At 50.9% G+C, this 21,568-nt stretch overlaps 1 protein-coding gene across 1 annotated transcript in view; it reads left to right on the top strand.

Moving 5' to 3' along the window:
- The first annotated feature begins 2,771 nt into the window (after positions 1 to 2,771).
- SLC6A17 (solute carrier family 6 member 17) overlaps positions 2,772 to 21,568 on the top strand; it is a 36,253-nt gene continuing 17,456 nt past the window's right edge. The window contains exons 1-5 of the mRNA XM_081255284.1: positions 2,772 to 3,126; positions 6,509 to 6,666; positions 8,331 to 8,457; positions 9,220 to 9,401; positions 11,103 to 11,213. Coding sequence (XP_081111410.1) covers positions 2,853 to 3,126; positions 6,509 to 6,666; positions 8,331 to 8,457; positions 9,220 to 9,401; positions 11,103 to 11,213 — 852 coding nt within the window. The 5' untranslated portion in view covers positions 2,772 to 2,852. The remainder of the gene's footprint in view (positions 3,127 to 6,508; positions 6,667 to 8,330; positions 8,458 to 9,219; positions 9,402 to 11,102; positions 11,214 to 21,568) is intronic.

Genomic DNA, 21,568 nt, shown 5'->3' with positions numbered 1-21,568 from the left:
CACCTGGAACAGAGCCTGCTACAGAGAAGGCACTCAGTTAATGTATGTCAAGTCAATGAATGAGTGAGTGAATGAATGAATGAATGAAATGGGCCCTCAAACCCGGTCCTCTCTGACTTCAAAGCCCCTGCCCTTTACCATGAGAGACGACTGTCTTCTTCCAGTGTTCCACCCCCTTGCTGAGTCTGACCCAGTGGCTTTGGGCAATTCACTTCCTCTCTCTGGGCCTCAGTTGCCTCATATATAAAATGAGAATGTTGCTAGGATCCCTCAAACTTTACTATTCCAAATGTTGGACTCTGTTGTCACATGAGCATATTCAGTGGGCACTGACGGTTCTAGTCATGATTGAAACCCAGCCCAGTGTCTCAGCTTGCAAGTTTGCACCAGCACTTTGCTTCCTGCAAACCCAATGGCCTAGGAGGACCTCGGGCCCCCGTCTTGCAGTGCAGGATGTTCGTGCACATCAGTGATGTCTTGGGAAGGAGGAAGAAGCTCATATTGAGCTGATGCCTATGGTTTCTGTGATGCTGCTGTGGGTATCCTTCTCTGGATTTACCAGAAGGTGTTCATTTTGTCCTTGAGCCCACTTAGTTTAAAATGATGCCTTCCTCCCCTCCGCCCTCCTTCTCATGCTGGTGACCAGAGCTGCCACTCACTAATCTATTTATGGGGAAGTTAGAGAATTTATGTTCTCTAATTGGTCAGCCTCAAGATAAATTCTGCAGACTTGCAGGAATCCCCCTCGGTTTTCTCCAGTTGTGGCAAGATGAACAGTACGTCATATCTAACGCACAGCAGAGTGTTCTGATCAAATCCTGCTGCAGGCTGAGTACCTGCAGAGAGGCTCTGGGCTAAGGTACCTGAGTGATTGTGGTTGCAGGAGGGACCCACCCTCACCCTTCTCCCCATCTCTAGTTTTTAATAAAACTCTTGACGTAAGCTGAGGAGAGATGGGGTAGCTGGACAAGCAACCGCTGCACGTGCCTTAGGTTTTGTTCTCCATTTGAGAGCCTGGGGACAGGGACCTACTGACTGGGGAGGGGGAGGGGCTTGTCCTGGCAGCCCAGGCAAGAACACAGGCCTCCCCCTTGCACAACTCCTGGGGGCACCATCGGCTTCTGTAGCACAGGCACCGTAGCAGCCCTGGGGGAGGCTGAGGGCTGGAGGGGCCACAGACACAGAGTCCCACCTTGGAGCACCCTCCAGGACATGATGGAGTGTTCAGCTGACCCACTCTAAAGTTGAGTCCCAACAGAGAGCTACATTTCTTGTAGGGAATTCTGAGGTCTTTCAGGCAGGCTGGCTCTGTCCCAGTCACTCCAAAGCCCAAGACCCTGGCTGTGCCTGAGGTGGAAGGGCACAGTCCCTAAAGAATCACTGTCCCCCTTAGATGAGGAGAGCAGGGAAGTGTCACCTGCTTGTGTGGTCCAAGGCCTGGCCTGGGGAGGGCTGGCTAACCCCACAGACCAGGGTGGACAGTTGTCCCCATCTGCCAGGCCTCCTAGCTTCATTACATGTGTAACGGGATCTGGCCAGCCAGGTCTCCTTGAAGGTCCTTGTGGCTGGAGTCAGCCAGGAGGTCTGGGTCAAACCCAGCAGGAGGGGCTTCCCTGCACGCTTCCGCTACACAGGGACCTTGCCCAAGAATTCAGGTGGCACGTGCGAGGAGAACAGAGGCAGCTCCTTCCCTTAGTAATGGCAGAGCCGGATAATTTACATCCCTAGAAAGATGCAGGGCAACTGCAGGCCGGGGTGTATGTGGTTTAATTTTAAATCCTCCATCCTTCCCTTAATGAGGAGGTGCTTCAAAACAAGCAGAATGTTGGGATCCTTCAAAGGACTCATTTCCTTGGTGCTTTATTTGTTTAAGGGAAAGCATGATACACGATGGGGAATTGCAGGAGTAGGGAGGGTTTTGCCTCCCCCGCCCACGTTGTGCAGACATTATCTGCTGTAAAACTGTCACTGAAGGATGGAGAACTGGCTCTTGGCTGTGGTGGCCTTCAGATAATGTCACTGCTGAGTGATGACCCAGGATTTGTTGGCACTGAGCAAACATCTCTAGGGCTCTGCTGCCAGAATCCTTAGCTGACCCTGGCCGGTGCTCCTGCCTGGGATGCTGGTGTCCAGGGGCTCCATGGTAAGAGCTCTAGCCATTTTTTCCCCAAGCATTAAAGTCCCTCTGAATCACCAAAGGTTTTGTAGAAATACAGAGAATGATTCAGTAGGTCGGGGTGGGCCTGAGAGTCTGTGTTTCTGACAAGTTCCCATGATGCCACTGGCCCCAAAACTGCATTTTGAATGCAGGCGCTGGCTTCCTGGGTCCCACCAGGTGGTTTGATTAAATAGAACACAAGAGGGCTAGGACTTGGCTATACCCTGTGCTGCCCTGGGCAGGAAAGGCCGTGGAGCCCTCCAGATGTTCTTGAACATTCTAGGATCTGTGGTTATGAAAGGGGTCAATGTTGTCATGGACGACCCTTTATTTGGGTTTGGTGTATGGTGTTGCTTCTTTCGTCCCATTAGGCTTGCCTTTCTGATGATGCTCAGATAAGAAGGCCAGTGGGGAAACTGAGTGTGCAGACCTCGAGCTCCTCAGCGGGCACCTCAATGGGGAGGAAATCGAGCTCGATGTTCAAGGCCACTGACCAGCTTCTGAGTGAATGACGGGGAGTTGATGAATTGATTGGGTCGTGTCCACTTGGGCTCCCCACCTCTCTGGTGTGGTCGGCTCATCCTCTCCTGCTCATCTGGTTTCAGAGGGTCCCTGGATGAGAAGGAGCTGACAGCGGCCGAGTCCCACCTTCTCTGCGTGCTGGGGAGCAGGGCTGCTTCGCCCAGGTGGCCCAATGCCGAAGAACAGCAAGGTGACCCAGCGCGAGCACAGTAATGAGCATGTCACGGAGTCGGTGGCCGACCTGCTGGCCCTTGAGGAGCCTGTGGACTATAAGCAGAGCATCCTGAATGTGGCCGGAGAAGCAGGCAGCAAGCAGAAGGTGGCGGATGTGGAGGACCGGCCGGCCTGGAACAGCAAGCTGCAGTACATCTTGGCCCAGATCGGCTTCTCCGTGGGCCTTGGCAACATCTGGAGGTTCCCCTACCTGTGCCAGAAAAATGGAGGAGGTAAGAGGCAGCCCTGCTTGCCCTGGGGGTGCCCTGCAAATGGGCTGGGCTGAGGGGAGAAAAGAAACACCCCTTTGTGAGGCAGAACCAGAGCCCTCGTAGGATGGAGCTCAGAACTCCAGAGTGAGACTCCCCAGGAATAGCTAACAGCTAACAGCTCTCAAGAGGCTGTAGGCATGATGATAAGAATGTGGGCTCTGGCCCTAGACAGCCTGGGTTCAAATCCCAGTGTAGCCACTGAGACCCTGTGCAAGTTGCTTAATTTCTCTATGCCTTGCTGTTCTGCATTTGTAAAATGGGAATAATAGTAGTTCCTGCCTCACAGGATAGTTGGGAGAATTAAATGAGCTTTACACGTAGAATGCTTACCACTGTATCTGACACGGTAACTATTGGCCACTGTTACTAAATGCGTATAACTGCTGGGCACTGTTGTGAGCACTTCCTGGATATTAGGCTGAAATACATGAAACTGCTGATATGTGAGTGTCTTGGAACAGCCAAAGCACCAATTTCATATGGTTCAATCATCATATCCTCCCAAAAAGCCTATGTGAGGAAGAACTATTCTCATCCTCACTTTAGAAACTGCAAAACAGGCACAGAGAGGTTAGATCACTTGCTCAAGTCACACAGCTAGTGATAAAGTCAGGATTCAAACCTGGACAGCTTGGCCCCAGAGCCTGAGCACTTAATCAGTATACCCGCAGCCTCCCAGGTAGGAAGGGTCCTCACACTGCCCCCTGAGTTTCAATCCCCCCAGAGGATCCTGCCCGAGGTATCAAACCCCTTCTACTCAATACTTCTAGCTCCCAGGGAGGGTAGAAGCCCCCAAGCCTTATCCCCCAGCACCTGAATGCAGGCTAGAAAGTTCCAAAGGCAACTTGCTTTGAAACCAGGGGGAAACTAACCAAAAATAAGCAAGGCAAACATGGACTGAAAAAAATGACGCTTCCAAGCTCAGACCTCTGGTCCTGGGAAAGTGAGTTGAGTCAGAAGAGAGCTTTCATGCCCCCGAGTCCCTGTGCCCTAGGACTGCACACTCCAGCCTGAAGGTGTGGCTGCCGCTTTGCGGGCCTTTGAACCCTGCTGCCTCCCTCGCTGCCCCATGGGACTCTCCTCCCAGTGATGGAGCCCTATTCAGGGACCCTCCCTCCTCTCTGGGACACTCTCCCTGGTCCAGAAGGCAGAGTCTGGCTGGAGGCTTCCCCTCCTTTGCAGTTTCTAGGGAAGGGCAGGGAGTGAGAATGCCCACCTGACTTAGGCCAGAAACTTCCAGCTTGCCACCAGGGCACAGTCTATTCCCCCCATGCTTTGAAGGATCTTTTTTTTCTCCCCCAATAAATAACTGCCAATCAGAGCTTTCAGTCTGTATGGCATGGCCAGGCCCAGGTCACTGAGTTTATATAAGGCCAGCCCAAAGCAAAGATACAAATGGAAGTGTGTGGTTCCCTTAAGTGCTGTGAGATGTTAAGAGCTCAAGAGTACCCGAAACAACTTTGGAGGACACGTTGCATTTGGGGACTCCGGCTGGCAACCTCCAGCCTTGTCCTTTGTGGCCGAGATAATCAGTCTGCCTGAGCACTGATGCTGAATCACAGAGTCCTTCTCTCCACCACACATTCTGCCCGTACCCCCGCTCCCCTGGGCAGCGTTCTTGCCAAAGTCTGTTAGTTTCCAGTGTCACCAGACAGTTGCCACGGCACCAGACATCACGAACAACTCCCGGAAGAAAATCGTTGTCGGGTCTCAGGACTCTGAGCTCCCCATCCCATGTTCCTACCTTCATTTTCCCATCCTTTCTGACTCCTGGAATCCCTCTTTATCTCTACCTTTAACTCTCCAATATTTTATTGTTTTTACAGTAAGTCATCTTAAATGTTTTTTGGAAGGAGGCAAATTATCACAGGAAGGAGATGGTTGGTCTGAGAGTCAAAACTCTGGTTTTGAGCCCTGGGTGATCCAGTCAAAATTACTTAATTTTGGATGGAAACTCTGGAACTCTGCCTAGCTCTGCCAGATGTTGACAGTTTATTCTGCATCCTCTCAGCTTGCTTTTTTTTTCCTCTTTATTTTTATGAGAAGGAGGCAAATGGTCATCAGATGCGTAGTATGGGTAAGTCACTCATTTAATCCTCACAACAGCCCTGTGCAGTAGGTATACAGTTGAAGCATATGAAATGGCCATTTTCATAAGTCAAAAGTGATCAAATATCAGCAATTTCATATGATTCTACTTAATATTTTCATCCTCTTTACATAGATGGCAGAACAGTCGCACAGAGAGATCAAGCAATTTGCCCAAAGTCACACAGCTAGTAAGTGGCAGAGCCAGGATTCAGGCCCAGGAGGTCTGGCTCCGTGGTCTGGATCTTAACCCCCACTCAGTGTGCATCTCAACAGGCTGAGATCGAGATGGTCTTTCAAGGCCCGGGAATAACCTTGGGGTTTGCAAGAAGCGAGACATGTATAGACACGTCACACAGCCTCCCGGGTTTTGTATTTCACCCACAAGTCCCCAGGTCGGGCAACATGTGCAGGAAGATGTGTCCCTGTCCTTTCCTGCAGATCACTTCTCTCCTCTTCTGCGTCCCTGAGCCGGAGACCAAGAGACAGAACTAGGTTAAAAGACAGAGCCAGGGGTCCTTCAGGCCCTCCTCCTTTGAGGATCGTGATACAGCAGGTTGTTAGTGACAAGTGGAATTTACGTGTGCATGTGACCCTGTGCACCTGTGTATTTAATGTATTAGATGCTGTTATATGAGGTGTGGGAGGTAGCTCGCCTGGAAGCCTCTCCTGATTAGCTCCATGGGATTCACACCCCTCCCTCAGGACACATGTGCTCAGTTGGCTGTGCGTGATGTGTGTGCATGCACTGACATTGCTCGTGTGAACCTGAGGGTCCCGCAGCTCTCTTGGGATAGCATCTGTGCCTTCTGTTGCCCTGATATCCCCACTGCACACACCTGGTACAGAGTAGATAACAGCTGACTGTTGCCAAGTGGCGGGTCGTGCGCCCCAGAGATGCCCGACCCCCTGGACTCATTGGCAGTTTGGGCACATGTTGGGGGGACAGGTGACCACAGAGTATGTCAGGAGGTGGCTGTGTCTGTCTCTGAGTCTAGTCTTGTGAGTGGGAGGCATTGACATACATCTGGATCCTCCTTTAGCGTTTCGGGTCAAGGGCTAGAAGGAGGTCTGGGCGGCCAGTGTGTGGTAGGTCGCACGTGTGAGCCAGACCATTCCTGGAGGAGCACAGGGACTGGTGACGGTTTGAGGATGATTGGAGATGTGGCCGACGCTGTAGGGCCTGGCTACCCCCCACCCCCTTACCCTGCTGCTGTGCTTCAGACACCCTCCGACCTCCCTCCCTCCTCCCCAGGTGCCTACCTGGTGCCCTACCTGGTGCTACTGATCGTCATTGGGATCCCGCTCTTCTTCCTGGAGCTGGCTGTGGGCCAGAGGATCCGCCGTGGCAGCATTGGCGTGTGGCACTACGTGTGCCCCCGCCTGGGCGGCATCGGCTTCTCCAGCTGCATAGTGAGTTGGGGGCTGCTGGCGGGCACTAGCCAGGAGGCAGAGGGGCTGCTCTTGGGCACACGGTTTACAGACCAGAGTCCTGGGCGGGGGTAAGGGCAGGGGAGGGAGACCCTCATCATGAGAATTGCATCCAGCTGGTGTCTCAGGGCCACATACTTCCTAAACCGAAAGTTGGCACCACTCTCTGATGGTCTAATATTTGGGATTATTATGAAGGAGGAAAGGCCTGGGACATCTCCGCCAGAGTTCTCTGGGGACATGTGGACCATCCCAGATTCCCCTTTCTGCCCACCAGCCCATCAGCTCTCTGTGAGGGAGGCCTGTCCTTTTCCTGGGTTAAAGAGTATTTTATTTGGGTAAGTGGGTGGCACGAGGAAAGGCAGCCCTGGGGGTATGGCGTCTCCTTGCCAGTTTGCTGTGCGCATGAGCGGACAGGAGAAGGACTCAGGAGCCTGGGGCTCACCCAGGAGGGGGTGAGGCTTTGGAACAATGGGAGACAGGGAGACCCCACTGGCCTGGATGGGGAACTCCATGAGAGCTCCAGGCTGATCCACAGGGCAGCAGACGAGGCCCTGCTTAGCTCTCTAGGTGAGGAAACCGAGCCTCCCTTAAGGGCAAAGCCCACAGGTGCCCATGCTCACACCTGGGATAAAAACTGGAATCTGCTTCTGGAAGGGACTGAGGATCTGTCAGCCCCGGCAGCAGGGCCAGTCCAAACCTGCCTCACTCAGCGCCTGGGAGAGATCACCTCTACACAGGTTGACATGGCTGAATACAGCAACCTCTACTGGGGCTGGCCGGGTGTATATGCATGAGTGTGAGTCGTCTGCCCCTTGGACTAAAAGCATCCAAGTAAAGGTAGTGGGTGTCTCTCCTTCTGTATTCCACGTAAGGTGTGCTGTAGGAGTGTCTGCTTGTGCATACCCGGGCTTAGGTGAAATTAATAAAGCAAGGGGCTCTCAGCTCTCACACTGCCCAGCAGTGTCACTGATGCATCATATAGTTGGGCCCCTGGAGATAGAAGGGATCTCTTGACATCCAAAGTGGATGCAGCAAATCTCTGCATGTAAACGCATTGCTTTCAAAGAAACCCCTTGAACCCTCAGTCAGAATCCATGTGCTCCTATTTTAAATACAATTCTACCAAGGTTGGTTATCATGTTTCCAAGAACGAGAAGTGATGTCTTTCTAGAGGCAGACTGCTGACAGTACCAAAGAGAAAGTAGCATCCCGAGAGAAGGAAAGACGTGGGAAACCAATAAGAAGCACTTACAAAACCTCAAAAAGCGCAGCAGTCTGGGGCCATTTACTGTAGCGGCAGTAGCTGTACATGCCTCCATAGCCCTGGAGGGCAGCTCTGGAATTGTAATCCTGAGTCATCAGGAAATGATGGGGAAGTGCTTCAAGCATCTTAGAAGAATTTCAAACTGGAGAGGATTAACATTTTAAGAGTTTACTGCGTAAAGGAGAGAACTTTAATATCTGAAACATTCCTCTGTGGATTCCCCAAATAGCAGATGAGTGGAGGATTAGGAACAGGCCCTCAGCTGCCACTGTCCCGTCATCCCATCCCTCCTCCTCCTCCTCCAAGGCTGTGCATGGGGAGGGGGGTGCGGGTGGAGTTGCCTGTAGCCTCTGTGACCCCCATGGACCCCCGTCTGCAGGTCTGCCTCTTCGTTGGGCTGTACTATAATGTGATCATCGGGTGGAGCATCTTCTATTTCTTCAAGTCCTTCCAGTACCCGCTGCCCTGGAGTGAGTGCCCTGTCGCCAGGAATGGGACCGTGGCAGGCAAGTATGGGTCTTCTGAGGAAACCACGTGGGGATTCCAGCCAGCTCTGTCCCAGGAAGGAGCTGAAGGAGGCTAAGAGGCTAAGGCACAGATTTGGGATTTCATTGACTTGCTGTGCCACCTTGGATAAGCCACCTACCCTCTCTGATCCTCATTTCCCCTTCTGGTGATCTCTTGCCAGCCTGTCCCACATAGTTCTTACAGGGATTGAATGAAATAGTGAGTGTAGATATAACTCTGGAGATTGTGACTTTTGTTTAGTTATGATTAACTACCCTATGTTACTCTAATACCATCCTATCTGGAAACAACCTTAATTTGCATGCCAGTCCCCTAAAGGGCTGGCTGACATATCCCACCCACAGATGGGTAAACTGAGGCCCAGAAACAACTTTCCCATGGTCACACCACTGACTTAACCAAGGATCGAGGATGAGAATGCAGGTCTCCAGCTCCTCGCTCAGAACCCTTCCCAAGGAACTTGAGGCCAGTTCTGCCTAATCCTTCCTGCCCTCCATGGATGGATGTGGGCAGGGGGATGACATGAGTGGGAATTCAGTCAGATCAGTGTATCCTGAAGCCTCCCAGGCCCCTTAGGAGCCCAGGAGTCCTCAGGGTCTGCCAGATCCTGCCTAACCCAGAACAATATCATTCTTCCCTGCTGCCCATGCTCAGCTGCCCTGGGTGGGGGTCAAGTGGAGGAGGTGGTCCCACAGGCCCCTCCACCAAGGGAGGCCCTGTGGCCTTTGCTGCCGTTTCAGTGGTAGAGCCAGAGTGTGAGAAGAGCTCGGCCACTACCTACTTCTGGTACCGAGAGGCATTGGACATCTCCAACTCCATCTCAGAGAGTGGGGGCCTCAACTGGAAGATGACCCTGTGCCTCCTCGTGGCCTGGAGCATCGTGGGCATGGCCGTCGTCAAGGGCATCCAGTCCTCGGGGAAGGTGAGCGGTGGGGGGGGAGCACCCACACTTACACGGGGGAGGGGGTGCCACAGAAAAGTGTGGAAGGCAGGGGTGGAGAACTCTGGGTCGCCCCTGCAGGGTTCTTTGGGTGGGCTTGGCCTCTGGATGGCTCAGGATGAGGACACAGGCCCCTGAGGAGGTGATGGGAGCATCATAGCCACAGTATTGTTCCCTGTGGACAGCCCGCCAGGGATGGGCCTGTGGAAAGTCACTGCCTTGACCCCAGCTGCCTCCATGCTCACATAACTCTGGGTTGCTCCCGCAGACTTTAAAGGGAAGGAAAACCGGGAGTACTGAGCCCTTAGGACATTCGGCTAGACCCTAGCCCTTCAGCTTCCCTAGCAAGAGCCCTAGAAGAGCCTGCTCAGCAATTTTTGGTGAAAACCAACAGCTCAGTGTATCTACAACTAATGAGCTCTGTGAACGGGTGGGTGCTGTGAGTGAAGGGGGCTTTGGGGGCCTCTGAGGGTGCAGACCAGCCAAGCCCCCCACACAGCTTCTCCCAGTAGGTCAGATTCCCTTCACATAAGGGCACTTTCTTCTTTGTCATGTGTCAGTATTCATGGACTGCCAGGGCTGGAAAAGATATTAGAGATCCTATAGCCCAATCCGCCCATTTTACAGATGAAGAAACTGAGGTTCCAGAGGAGGGAGTAAATATCTCACCTGAGATCAGGCAGCCAGTCAGCCCCAGGGCTGGAACTAGAATCCTGGCTGTCTGTCTGTCTGAGGCTCCAGGCTCTTTGGTGGATTTGATGAGCAGGGAAGCTAAGCCCTGGAAAGGTAGCGTGGTCTCAGCCACCACTTCTTCTGTCTCCAAAGGCCAAAATAGTAGCTGGCACTTTGTGGCACTGATCAGGCACTGCCACATGTATGAGTGCAGTTTGGGCCACAACAATCTTAGGAGTTAGGAGTTATTTTACCCACTTTATAGATGAGGAAATGGAGGCACCCCGAAGTTAAATAAATAGCTCAGGGTCATGTGGTTGGAAAATGGTAGTCAGGATCAGAACTCAGGTGGTCTAGCTCTGGACATGCGTGCTTTTAACCTTTACACCATTCTCCCTGAGCAGCCTTCTTGGTTTGTTTCAGTGCAGCAAACTTTTTGTAAGCATCTCCTTTGTGGGAGGCTCTGTGCCAGGCCCATGGAGATATAGAAATGTTCAAGAAATGCATGTGCTAGAAAGTAGCATTTAATTTATAATCACAAGAGGCAGGACCTTCTTCTGATGCTTTTGCTTGGGAGTCGTGCCTATAACCTCCTGGATGCCTTCTGTCAAAGGAGCTCTAAGGACAGGGGAGATCCTTAGGGGGTCCACTGGAGTCAGGGACAGAAAAGCAGGCATGAGATATGAAAAAATGAAGAGGGGAGAGAAAAGGGTTCCTCGCCCCCTTGGCGGCCCTTGGGGGTGCGGAGGCTGCGAGCCCAGCCCCACCAGCCCTTGAAAGGAGAAAACAAGCCTCAGGCACAGCCATGCTGACTCCAGCTTGTCTGTGTGGCTGCTTCTGCCTTGGCTCGATGCCAAACGTGCAGTGGGTTTGGCCCCGTGCCCAGGGGTCCCGGGGCTCTGCTTTCTGCTGCCATCAGAGGAGGCGCGTGTACCCCAGCTGCGAGCAGGGAGGCGGATGCCAGCTGCAGGAGGGGCTCTGGCCCACAGTGGGTCCCTGTCCTCTCTGCAGGTGATGTATTTCAGCTCCCTCTTTCCCTACGTGGTGCTGGCCTGCTTCCTGGTCCGGGGGCTGCTGCTGCGGGGGGCCGTCGACGGCATCCTACACATGTTCACTCCCAAGGTAAGGGTCTCAGGCTCCCCAGGAACATGGACAGCTCTTCTGGGCCTCGTCTGCTTCACGCGGTTTAACACTGCCTGAGGACGTGCTGTGTGGCGGGCACTGTGGTGGGCACCAGAGGGAGGCACCAGGGAAGCGGGCGTGGGCCCTGCCCCCGTGGTCCCAAGGAGAGGGACAGGGCAGGGACACCACATCAGTATGGGTGAAATCAGAAGAAGCTTCAGGGAGGAGACGAGGTCTGAAACGAGCCTCAGGGAGCAGATAGGGTTTCAGTGGGCGGCAGTAGGACGTTGCAGTCAAAGGAACTGTATGAGCAAGAGTGTGGAAAAGCACTGGGCGTGCTTGGGGCCATGGTGTGAAGTCAGTTTGGGCTCGGGTGTGGGGGTCGGGGCGCGTTTCATTGAGTGGATCTGTGACCGCAGGAACCAAGGAGATGCCTAAGAGAAGAAAGCTCCCTGGGAATCCCAACTTGTACCCCAATCAGGGGAATGAGGTTACTATCTTATTAAAGATAAAAGACCACGTGGATAGAGATTTTACCCTTACCAAAGCTATCCACATCTCTCCTAGTAGCCCAGTGAGGGATGAGCAGGACCATGGTGCATGGAGTCCTGAAGGTGGACACCTATACTCCTTAGGAAAATGGAAACAGCCAGTTCCCTAAGCGTGGCCTCTGCCCACCAGGTGGTCCTGCCTCTCTGTTGCCCTCCAGACCACTGGGCACAGCTGGCATGAGCCAGTCCACTGAGGAATAAGGGAATTTCAGATGCAGAAACGGCATGCCCTTCAATGTAACCCTAAGCAAAGTACATTAGTCGCCCCAGCAGGCAGGCTGGGAAGTCCACCTCCAGATGCCAGATGATCAGTAAGCAACATCAGGGGCCTAGTGAGGCTCCAGTCCACAGGCACAGGGTCAGAACCCTGCCAGGCCAGCTTAAGGCCCTCAGCACTGTCCCTCAGTAGTGCCATCTCACTCACGTGTGCACGCACACACACACACCCATACGCACATACACACACGCATTAATGCTTACACAGAAAGTTCATACAAATGGCACAGGGAGAAGAATCCAGATCTAGTGGGGTTTGAAATCCCCGTTCCCTCCTAATTCCCTTGCTCCGCAGCTGCAAACAGCTCCTGATGTTTGGGGGCGGGGTAGGTGGGTAGCAATGGGCAGGGCACAGACCCCTCCATATCCACTGGACAGAGCATAATGGGCCCTCAGCGTTCTTGGATGTAACATCCGAGGTTTCTACGTGAACAAGCACGGAGGTCCGCTCTATGGGGCACTTAGTGAATCTCCCGAGGCATGAGTGTGACTACCGAGCCATTTGGCTGGGGCAGGGTTGTTGTGAACATGTGATGTCTGACAAAGAAGAGAAAAATGCAAACCTGGTTTCTTTGGGGGAAAACAGCTGTGAGACGAAAGCCGATGGTTTTTATGAATGAATTCAACTGTATTTCTAGAACCGTGATCAGTCTAATGTGTTCACTTGAGTCTTTCTGTTATACTTTATTGAGCTTTATGAGAAAATTATATACTCTGGAGATGTTGATAAACATGGAGATTCACACAGGTCTCCAAATGGTCCCTTGGGTGGTGCTAAGAGAGCCTGGTACTTAACTCAGAAGCCAGTGGAACCGATTCATAAGATCAGTTGCCAGTCCCAGCACACACAATACTGTTCCCCTTCTGACTGAGGCACTCTTTAAAACATTTTTTTAAGTGAAACATCTCAGACATATAAACACACATATAATAATATAATAAACATTCTTAAGAAATAAAATATTACAGGTGTCATAAAAGTGCCTGTGTAGCCGGCCCTCATCCCATTCTCTTCCCTTCCCTAAAATAACCACTATCTTGAATTTGGGGTTTAACCTGCTCATACATTTTTTAAATGTTGTAATACATATATGTGTATACTTAAACAAGGTATAGCATTATGTGCGTACTTTTAATCTTTTTTGTATCATATGCAACCTTCTTCAACTTGCTTTTATTTTTGCTAAACACTCTTTTTTGAGATTTTAGCTATATTGATATATGGAGCTCTAGTGCATCCATTTTCATGGCTGTATTGTATTCCACTGTGGCACTAAACTAAAATATATTTATTCATTCTCTAGTTGATGGTCATTTAAGTTGCGTCCAGTTCTCACCATTGCTAATAATGCTAATGAACATTATGACACAGGTCTTCATGTGCACACGTTTCTCTTGGGCGTATATGTTTTGGAGTGGAATTGCCATCTTAAAGGGTATATGTGTCTTCAGTTTTACTAGGTGTTGGCCGAGTTGCTCTCCAAAGTGGTTGCATCTATCGATATTAACACTCCCACCAGTTGTATATGAGAGTCCCAGTTGCTCCACATGTATCACACTGCAATTTTTGCCAATCAGGTGGATGCAAAAAGGTTGATGTACACTTTGAATAACAGGGGCACTCCTTTCCCTAAGCTTTTCCTGGATGTTCAGGAAACAGTGTGGTTCCACTTTAGCATTTGCAGAGGCCCCAAGTCTTCATGAGGTGAAACTTAAATCAAATCCAGAAGGCCCTAGAGGAGCCAGGTCACCAAGAACCAGCAGGTTTGGTCCCTGGTCCATCTAGCTCTTGTGACCTTCAAGTAGGGATAGAGCCTATGGGGCCCATCTTGAGACCTTGCCCACTGAGCAGTGCCATGGGGTAGCTCCTGCCCTTGACCCTGGAGGGATGTATTGAGCAGGGAAGGGGAGGCTTGAGGGCTTCAGAGGCCAAACGCCTCCCTCAGGGATCTCCTTCACAGCCTGTGTCACCATTTTAGGCAGGTGAGGCCCAGTAGTGATGGCTGGGGTGAAGTTCCTGTTTATAAATCCTTACAAGTCATCTGCAAAAAGTGTGGACCCACTCTCAGACACAGACGTCTGACTGTCCATACATGGCAAGCTACTGTTGGAGAGCTGGGACTGTTTCAGCATGGGATTGGTGAGATATGAGGAACCCGGGAGCCATTTCAAGTCCTGGCTCTAGTGTAGTGCTGTAGAGTGCCAGGGTCACTGCACACAGCTGCCCAGCCTGTGCACTGCTCCATTCATATCGACCACAATGTAAATAACATCACCAGGGGTCATGCCATTTGGCAGCCATGGGACAGTCCAAGCAGATTTTTGGCCAGGGCATCTCAGAATCCACCTGAAAGAAGCCTAGGCTCTCCATGGCTATGCTGAATAACCAGGAAGATGCCCCCTGCTATAAAGTCTTCCCACATCAGAAATAATCCAAGCTAGAGGAGCTGGGCTCTCAGTCCATGCCTTCAAGCAGTTATTAAGTGTGATGAGTGCAGTGTGGCCAGGATACCATGATGACCCACTAGCACTTTTGACGGGACAGTAGCTCATGTTAATGGCTAACGAACTTCTTCAATTCCTTGGGCTACTTCTTTCTGGATTATTCTTTCCATCCAGTTAAAAACCCGAGTCACTACGGGATACCATACAACTAACCATGTGATTTGCTCAATATAAAATGGATGATGGTAGATTTTGTAACCGCCAAAACTTCCAGGGAATATTTATCACAATTACAACTGTTCACGTCCCTTGGCCCAGCAATTCCACTTCTAGGTATTTGTCCTACAGATGTACTCACCCACAAACAAAATGATCTGTGCATAATATTGGTCATTGCAGCATTTGTTTTAGTAGCAAAAGAGTGAAAACAACCTGAATGACCATCATTTATTTATTTATTCATTCAATAAAGGTTCATTGAATTCCTGTTATGTTCTGGCACTGTTGTGGGTTCTGGGATCCAGCAGTGAACAAAGCAGATAAACTTCCTGGCCCTGTTGGAGCTTATATTTTAGTAAAAGGAGACAGATAATGTAAGACAAAGGAGTTGTTGGATGGTGTTGCTAAGGAGAAAAATAAAGCAGAGAAAGAAGGATTCGGGGCGCTGGGGAGAGTGTTGCTTAGCTAGTGTGCTCAAGGAAGGCCTCCCCGAGAAAGTGATATTTGAGTGAAGACTCGATGGAGGGGAGGGGGCAGGCCATGTGGGTATTTGGAAGTAGCACATCCCGTTCTAAACGGAGAGAACAATAAATGAAGAGCCCTTAAGTTTGTACGTGTCTGTCATTCTCAAAGAGGCTGTTGTGGCTGGAGTGGGAGGGGAGAAAGATAGGACCTGTGGCCACGGGGCCAATGGGGAGCCAGACCAGGAGGGTCCTGTAGGCCAGGTAAGGACTCTGGTGTTTCCTTGGGGTGAAATGGGAGCCATTGGACAGTTCTGAGCAGAGGAGTGACATGATCTGACTTCCGTCTTCTGATGATCACTCTGGTTGCCATTGAGAATCTGAGGGAGCAAGGGTAGACGAGGGAGAAGCCTCCACCCAGGTGCTAGAATTCATCCAGGTGGGAGGTGACTGGCTGGAGCCCAGGTGATGTCAATGGAAGTGATGAGAAGTGGTCAGATTGAGGCTATATTCAGAAAGCAGAGTCAACAGGATTTGCTGCTGGATTGGATGTGAGATGTGAGAGAGAGGGTGACAAGGATGACTGCAAGGCCTTTTGCCTGAGCAACCGGAAGGATGTGGTTGGGGGAAACAGGTTTGGTGAGGAACACCGAGAGTACTGTTTTGAACATGGCGGGTCTCAAACCTCTAAGAGATAGCCAAGTGGAGAAGCTGAGTAGGTGGTTGGATAGATGAGTCTGGAGGTCGCGTAGAAGTATAAATTTGGGAGTCTGAGAATTTAAAGTCGTGGACTGGTTACAGTCACATAGTGAACATAGAGAAGAGGACTAAACACTGAACACTGGGGTCCCAGTGTTTAGAGGTTGGGGGAGAGATCGTCAATGAGGGTGGAGGAGAAATGAGAGAGATAGAGAGGTCCCTCCCAGAGGCCAAGTGGAGAAAGTGCTCTAAGAAGGAGGGAATGGTCAGCCAAGTCCAAAGCTGCCGAGAGGTCAGTGATGAGGACTGAGAAATGGCCAATGTGCTTGGCAGCAGGGCGGGGTCACTGGCACCTCAACAAGAGCTGTTTTGGTGGCATGCTGGGGACAAAGTCTAGTAACAGTGGGTTCAAGGGAAAATGGGAGGGGAGGAACTTGAGGCAAGTAACAAAGACCACTGAGTTTCAGGAGTTTTGCTGTTATGGGAGCAGAGGAAAAGGAAATGGGGTGGTAACCAGAGAGGACCATGGGATCAAAGGTGTTATTTAAGAATTTCATATGATGATAAAAATAATCCATCATACATTGCTGGTGGGAATGTAAAATGGTGCAGCCGCTTTGGAACAGTCTCGCAGTTCCTCAAAAGGTTACACAAAGTTACTGGATGACCCAGCAACTCCACTCCTAGGCGCATATCCAAGAGAACTGAAAACACATGTTCAAAAATTTGTGCGCAAGTGTTCATAGCAGCATTGTTCATAATAGCCAAAAGTAGACACATCTCAAATGTCCATCAACTGATGAATGGAAAAATAAAAGGTAGTATGTTCATACGATGGAATATTAGCTGGCCATACAAAGGAATGAAGTATGTGCTACAATATGGATGAATTCATCCTTGAAGACATTATGCTGAGGGAAAGAAGCCCGTCACAAAAGACCACATATTGTGTGATTCTGTTCATATAAAATGTCCAGAATAGGTGATTCTGTAGAGACAGAAAACAGATTAGTGGTCGCTTGTGGGGAGATTGGGGGAGAAATGGGGAGTAACTGTTAACAGTATGGGCTTTCGTTTTGGGGTGATGAAGATGTTCCAAAATTGATTGTGGGAACGTTGTGCAACTCTGTGATATACTAAAAACCACTGAACTGTACACTTTTTAAAAAAATGCAAAAAAGAGAGGGAAATTGATGCTATAGGAGAGGAGGGAAGCAAAGTCCTTGAATAAGCAGGAGAGATGGGACCCAGTGCCCAGGTGGAGGAGTTGGTCTTAGCTTGGATCACACACTGTCCCCGTAGGAGCAGGAGGGATGGGCCAGCCTGTGGCACAGACGCTGGCAGCTGAGAAGCGGTGGCAAGGATATTCTCACTGTGGGAGCTCTCTTCTCATTGGGTCATTTTTCGCTGTGAAGTAGGCAGCAAGGTCATCAGATGAGAGTAGGGATGGTGGGGGAGGGGTTGGAGGCCTAAGGAGGGGTGAGTGTGACGTAATTGTGTACGAGATGGGGATGCATGCACACGGGGGTGGAGGGGACAGGAGCTGGAGGTCAGGGGTCGGGGGAGCAGGGAAGGCAGCCAGCGTGGTTCCAGTTCCACGGTGGACAGTTCTTCATATTTTATCATCTCTGAAAGCAGGCTGTTCTCACAGTCAGTGAGACACTTAGAACAATCACATGTTTTCCAGCAGTCATTGCTTACTATGTGAGGCACCTTACGTATATTAAGTCATTTAAACTCATGACAATTCTAGAAGTATTATTATTATCACCGTTTTCCACATGGGGAAACTGAAGCACAGAGAAGTTAAATAATTAGTTCAAGGTCCCATGTGTTCTGGGCCCAGGGTGTGCGCTGTGTCCAGCTATGCTTGCTGCTTGGGGGCCGGCCCAGAGTAGATGGGGGGGTTGGTCATCCCCAGGGTCAGGAGCTTATCGAGCGATGACAATGGAGAGATGGCAGGGGAGATGAGAGTGTAAGCGAGGAGTGATGAGAAGGATGGACATTGACTAAGCCAGTGATGAAGGAAAGTTAGGATACAAACAGGGTGAGGGGCAGTGAAATGGAGGTAGGCCAAAGGATTGGAGGCCCCAGCAGGGCTGAAGAATTTTTAGAGTTTAGATACTAGAGGTTAGCTGGAAAGATGGGGTGCTTTGGCGTATGGGACCCTTAAAAACTGAGGTTTAATTGGAGCACAGCTAGTAGTTGTGACAAAGGCCATGGCATGACCATAGGAGTGGGGGAAGACAAAGAGTACTGGAAGTGTTGTAGGAAAATGGGGCCTGAGAGGATGGTCATGGCCCAGGTCTCCGGTGAGTCCCGGGGATGGGCTGCCAAGGGAGGGTCCTTGACTTCACGCAGGAAAGAATTCAAGAGCGAGCCATCGTAAAGTAAAAGCAGGTTTACTGAGATACACAGCGGGGCTCAGGAGGCCCCGAGGGGTGGGGTGGGTAGTTTTTATGGGCTGGGTAATTTCATAGGCTAACGTGTGGGAGGATTATTCCAACTATTTTGGGAAAGGGGCGGGAATTCCCAGGAACTGGGCCATCACCCACCTTTTGGCCTTTTATGCTTGACCTGGGAACTGTCCTGGCGCCTGTGGGTGTGTATGTAGCTAATCTATTACATGAATGTATCATGAGGCTTAAAGTCCACTGGAAGTCGAATCTTCTGCCATCTTGGGCCTAATCCGTTCTAACCAGTTTTTTTCATATCCTCAACAGCTCTGTCATTCTTCTAAAGGTTGTGCCCTGCCCCCCTTGCTCCTGTCTCAGAAGGGAGGAAGAAAAGGGACCCAGAGGCAGATTGTTGGAGGGGACATTGATGGAGATATTGAAATCCCTCAGATGACAGCAGCAGTAGTGTTGGGAAGAGCGACAGCGTGCAGTGGAACGTGGGGAGCGGCCGGGAGAGCGGCCGGCACTTTGTCCACTCAGGCCCAGTGCTCCTAAGTGTGCAAGAGAACAGCCTTCCCCCTGAGAGGCTGCAGGGTCCGCCTCGGACTCAGGGCCCCTTGCTCAGCCCTTCCCTGCACATCAGGCTCCCCTGGGAGCTGTAACAACCAGGAAGAACTACCAGTGCTCAGGCCCACCCTCGACTAATCAGAAGCCAGCAATCGGACTCGTTAATCAGGATCGCTGGCTGTGGTGTCCAGATGGCAGTAGAGCATCAGAGCTCCCCAGGTGATTCTAATGTGTAGCCAGGATGGAGAGCTGCTGAGTCACAGCAAGAAGGTGAAGAGAACATCCAGAGATGTGTTGTAGTAATGGGGGATCGTGCTGATAACAGGGCCCAGTGGTAGGGTGCAGGCTGTTGTGGGCGGTGGTGCAGAGGCTTGAGTCAGAGCAGGGGACAGACCTGGCCCTCTCGGGATGAAGGCCAGATGAAGGATGACCCTGGAGTCGTGGACATCTTACAGCAGCGGAGCTAAACTGGGCCCTGGGACCGAGGACCTGGCCTGGTGGTCCCTTAAGCCAACTGTGGGGACGAGGCTATGAGTGGGCAGGGGCAGTGGGGGCAGCTTACCAGGAGCCCCGGAACCCTTTGGGTTCCCAACTCAGCAGGATGAGGAAGTGTTAAGGCTGGGGGCGACATCTCCGGTGAACAGTAGGGAAGAAACAGGGAGGAATACACACACACGTAGATATGCATGTGTGTGACGTGTGTGTGTGCGTGCATATATCTATATTGCTGGTATACACATAAAATATCACTGGAAGGGTAGGCAAGAGACTGGTACTGTGGTTACATCTAGGGAAGAGGAACTGAGTATCTGGAATACAGGGGTGAGAAAAAGGAGACCCTTTTATGCCTTTTGAGTTTTAAACCACGTAACCGCATTACCTATAATCAGTAAGATGGAAGCCGCACCAGTTTTTCAGGGGCGGGGCCTGGCACAACCTGAGCCATGGGGGAGCTGCGGGCATCTTCTTTGTGGCCTCTGGGGTCTAGACGAGCGAGTGGTCCTGCCCAGTGAGGACAGGCTGCAGGGGCAGGGCTGTGCGTTCACCCTCAGAGAGGAGAAGTGGGGTCCCTGCAAAGGCCCAGGTGTAGTGGTTAGTGGAGGAACTCCGTGACCCCCGCAACTAGCGTAAGGCTTCTGAGCAGGGTGGTGAGAGCAGCCCAGCCTTGTTCCCAGAGGTGGGCTCTGGAGCCGGACAGTCTGGCTCAGATCCCAGCTCATCACTCAGTCGTGGGACGGCAAGTTCCTTGGCCTCTTGGGGCCTCAGTTTCCTCAGCTGCAAGATGGGGTGAACCACGGCAGCTCCCCCACCGCATCGTCAGGAGAGCATATAGGACTGTCTTGGGGTGCAGGGAGTGCATGGTGAGCATTAGCTATTTTTCTTCTCCGTCGTGAAGGTGACACTGCCCTTGGGCGGTAGGAACCAGGTGCCCCAGTGCCATCTGGTGTCTGCGGGCCCGTCTGCGTTGAGAAGCAAGGGCGGCGTGTGCTCCTCTCATGCACCAGCCCGGGCTAGGGCTCAGCAGCTGCTTGTCGATTCAAAAAGCATCTTCATGCTGCTGAGTCAAATGCCGTGGAACACCTTGCTCCCCGTGTGAGGAAGTGACTCAGCCGTGTGCCAAGGGAATGGCAGGAAGCCGTTGCTCTGTTTCAGAGTGGGCACCCTGAGGCAGGTTTGAGCCTTGTTTTCAGTGGGGAAAGCCCGTTTCCCACCTCTCTTCTTGCAGTCACATCCTGATGTCCAGAAAGGACACTGGGTTTCCTGAGGTCTGGTCTTGGGTTCATCCCCTGTTGACACTGTGACCAGGACCTTGTTGAGATCAGGCACTATCATCCATGAAATCCTCAAAGAGCCCCTTTAAATTCAAGGAACACAGGCATTCAGTGCCGGAGTCCAGCTCCAGCGAGTCCAGGGATACCCGAGGGATGGATAGCGTCGGCGAAGGAAATAATTCTATTACTTCAGCATTGCATGTTTCTTTCTCTCATGTCTTTATTCTTGATTCTTCTTCTTGATTCTTCTTTTTTTGTTACAATCACAGGTTTATATATTGTAGTTGATTACATTACCAGGTACGTGGCCAAACAACCTTAGCACAATCAAACCTCAAAATATTCTATAAAGATTTTTTAAAACAAATATCCCCTAGTTTCTAAATGTCCTATTAAAATATTTCCCCAAGTTCCCATTAATCACAGGTTGTTTCTTAGTCACCAAGTCAAGCAGTTATATGATTATTTCAATTGTAAAAGTTAAAGCTATTTGTTCCTATTTTTCTTCTTGCATGAGCAACCTTTTACAATGGTTCCATGAAAATATTTACAATGTACCTGCATGCTCTTTCTCGTTGTTTCCTTTAACTGAGACAGTGTTTTCTCCCTATCCTGGCAACGAATTCTGCTCTAGTCATTTGTTTTTCTATAATTAATCTTCCTTTATAATAGAACCATAAATTTCCTATGTCGTCATCAGGAACTCCGGCCCATGGCCATAACTCCATACTAGAGGGTGTTTTTCATAAAAACATCCCCTTAGTTCCAGGCTCTTAATTCTTTACCCATTTCCCCGGGGCTTTAGTGGGTGCTTCCCACTCTGTGGTAGTTTCAGGAGGGGGAGTCCTAGAGGAATTTTTCTTTCACGTGGAGCAACATCCCCCCAAAATTGCCCCTGTATGTAAATTTATTATCATAAAACATAACAACGGAGCTGTAGTCCACCTTCCTGGCACGGCGCTGCCTTGC

Source organism: Mesoplodon bidens, assembly GCF_964165515.1.
Source record: "Mesoplodon bidens genome assembly, chromosome: 2".
Classification (NCBI taxonomy): Eukaryota; Metazoa; Chordata; class Mammalia; order Artiodactyla; family Ziphiidae; genus Mesoplodon; species Mesoplodon bidens.
This window is presented reverse-complemented; position numbering and strand designations above follow the sequence as displayed.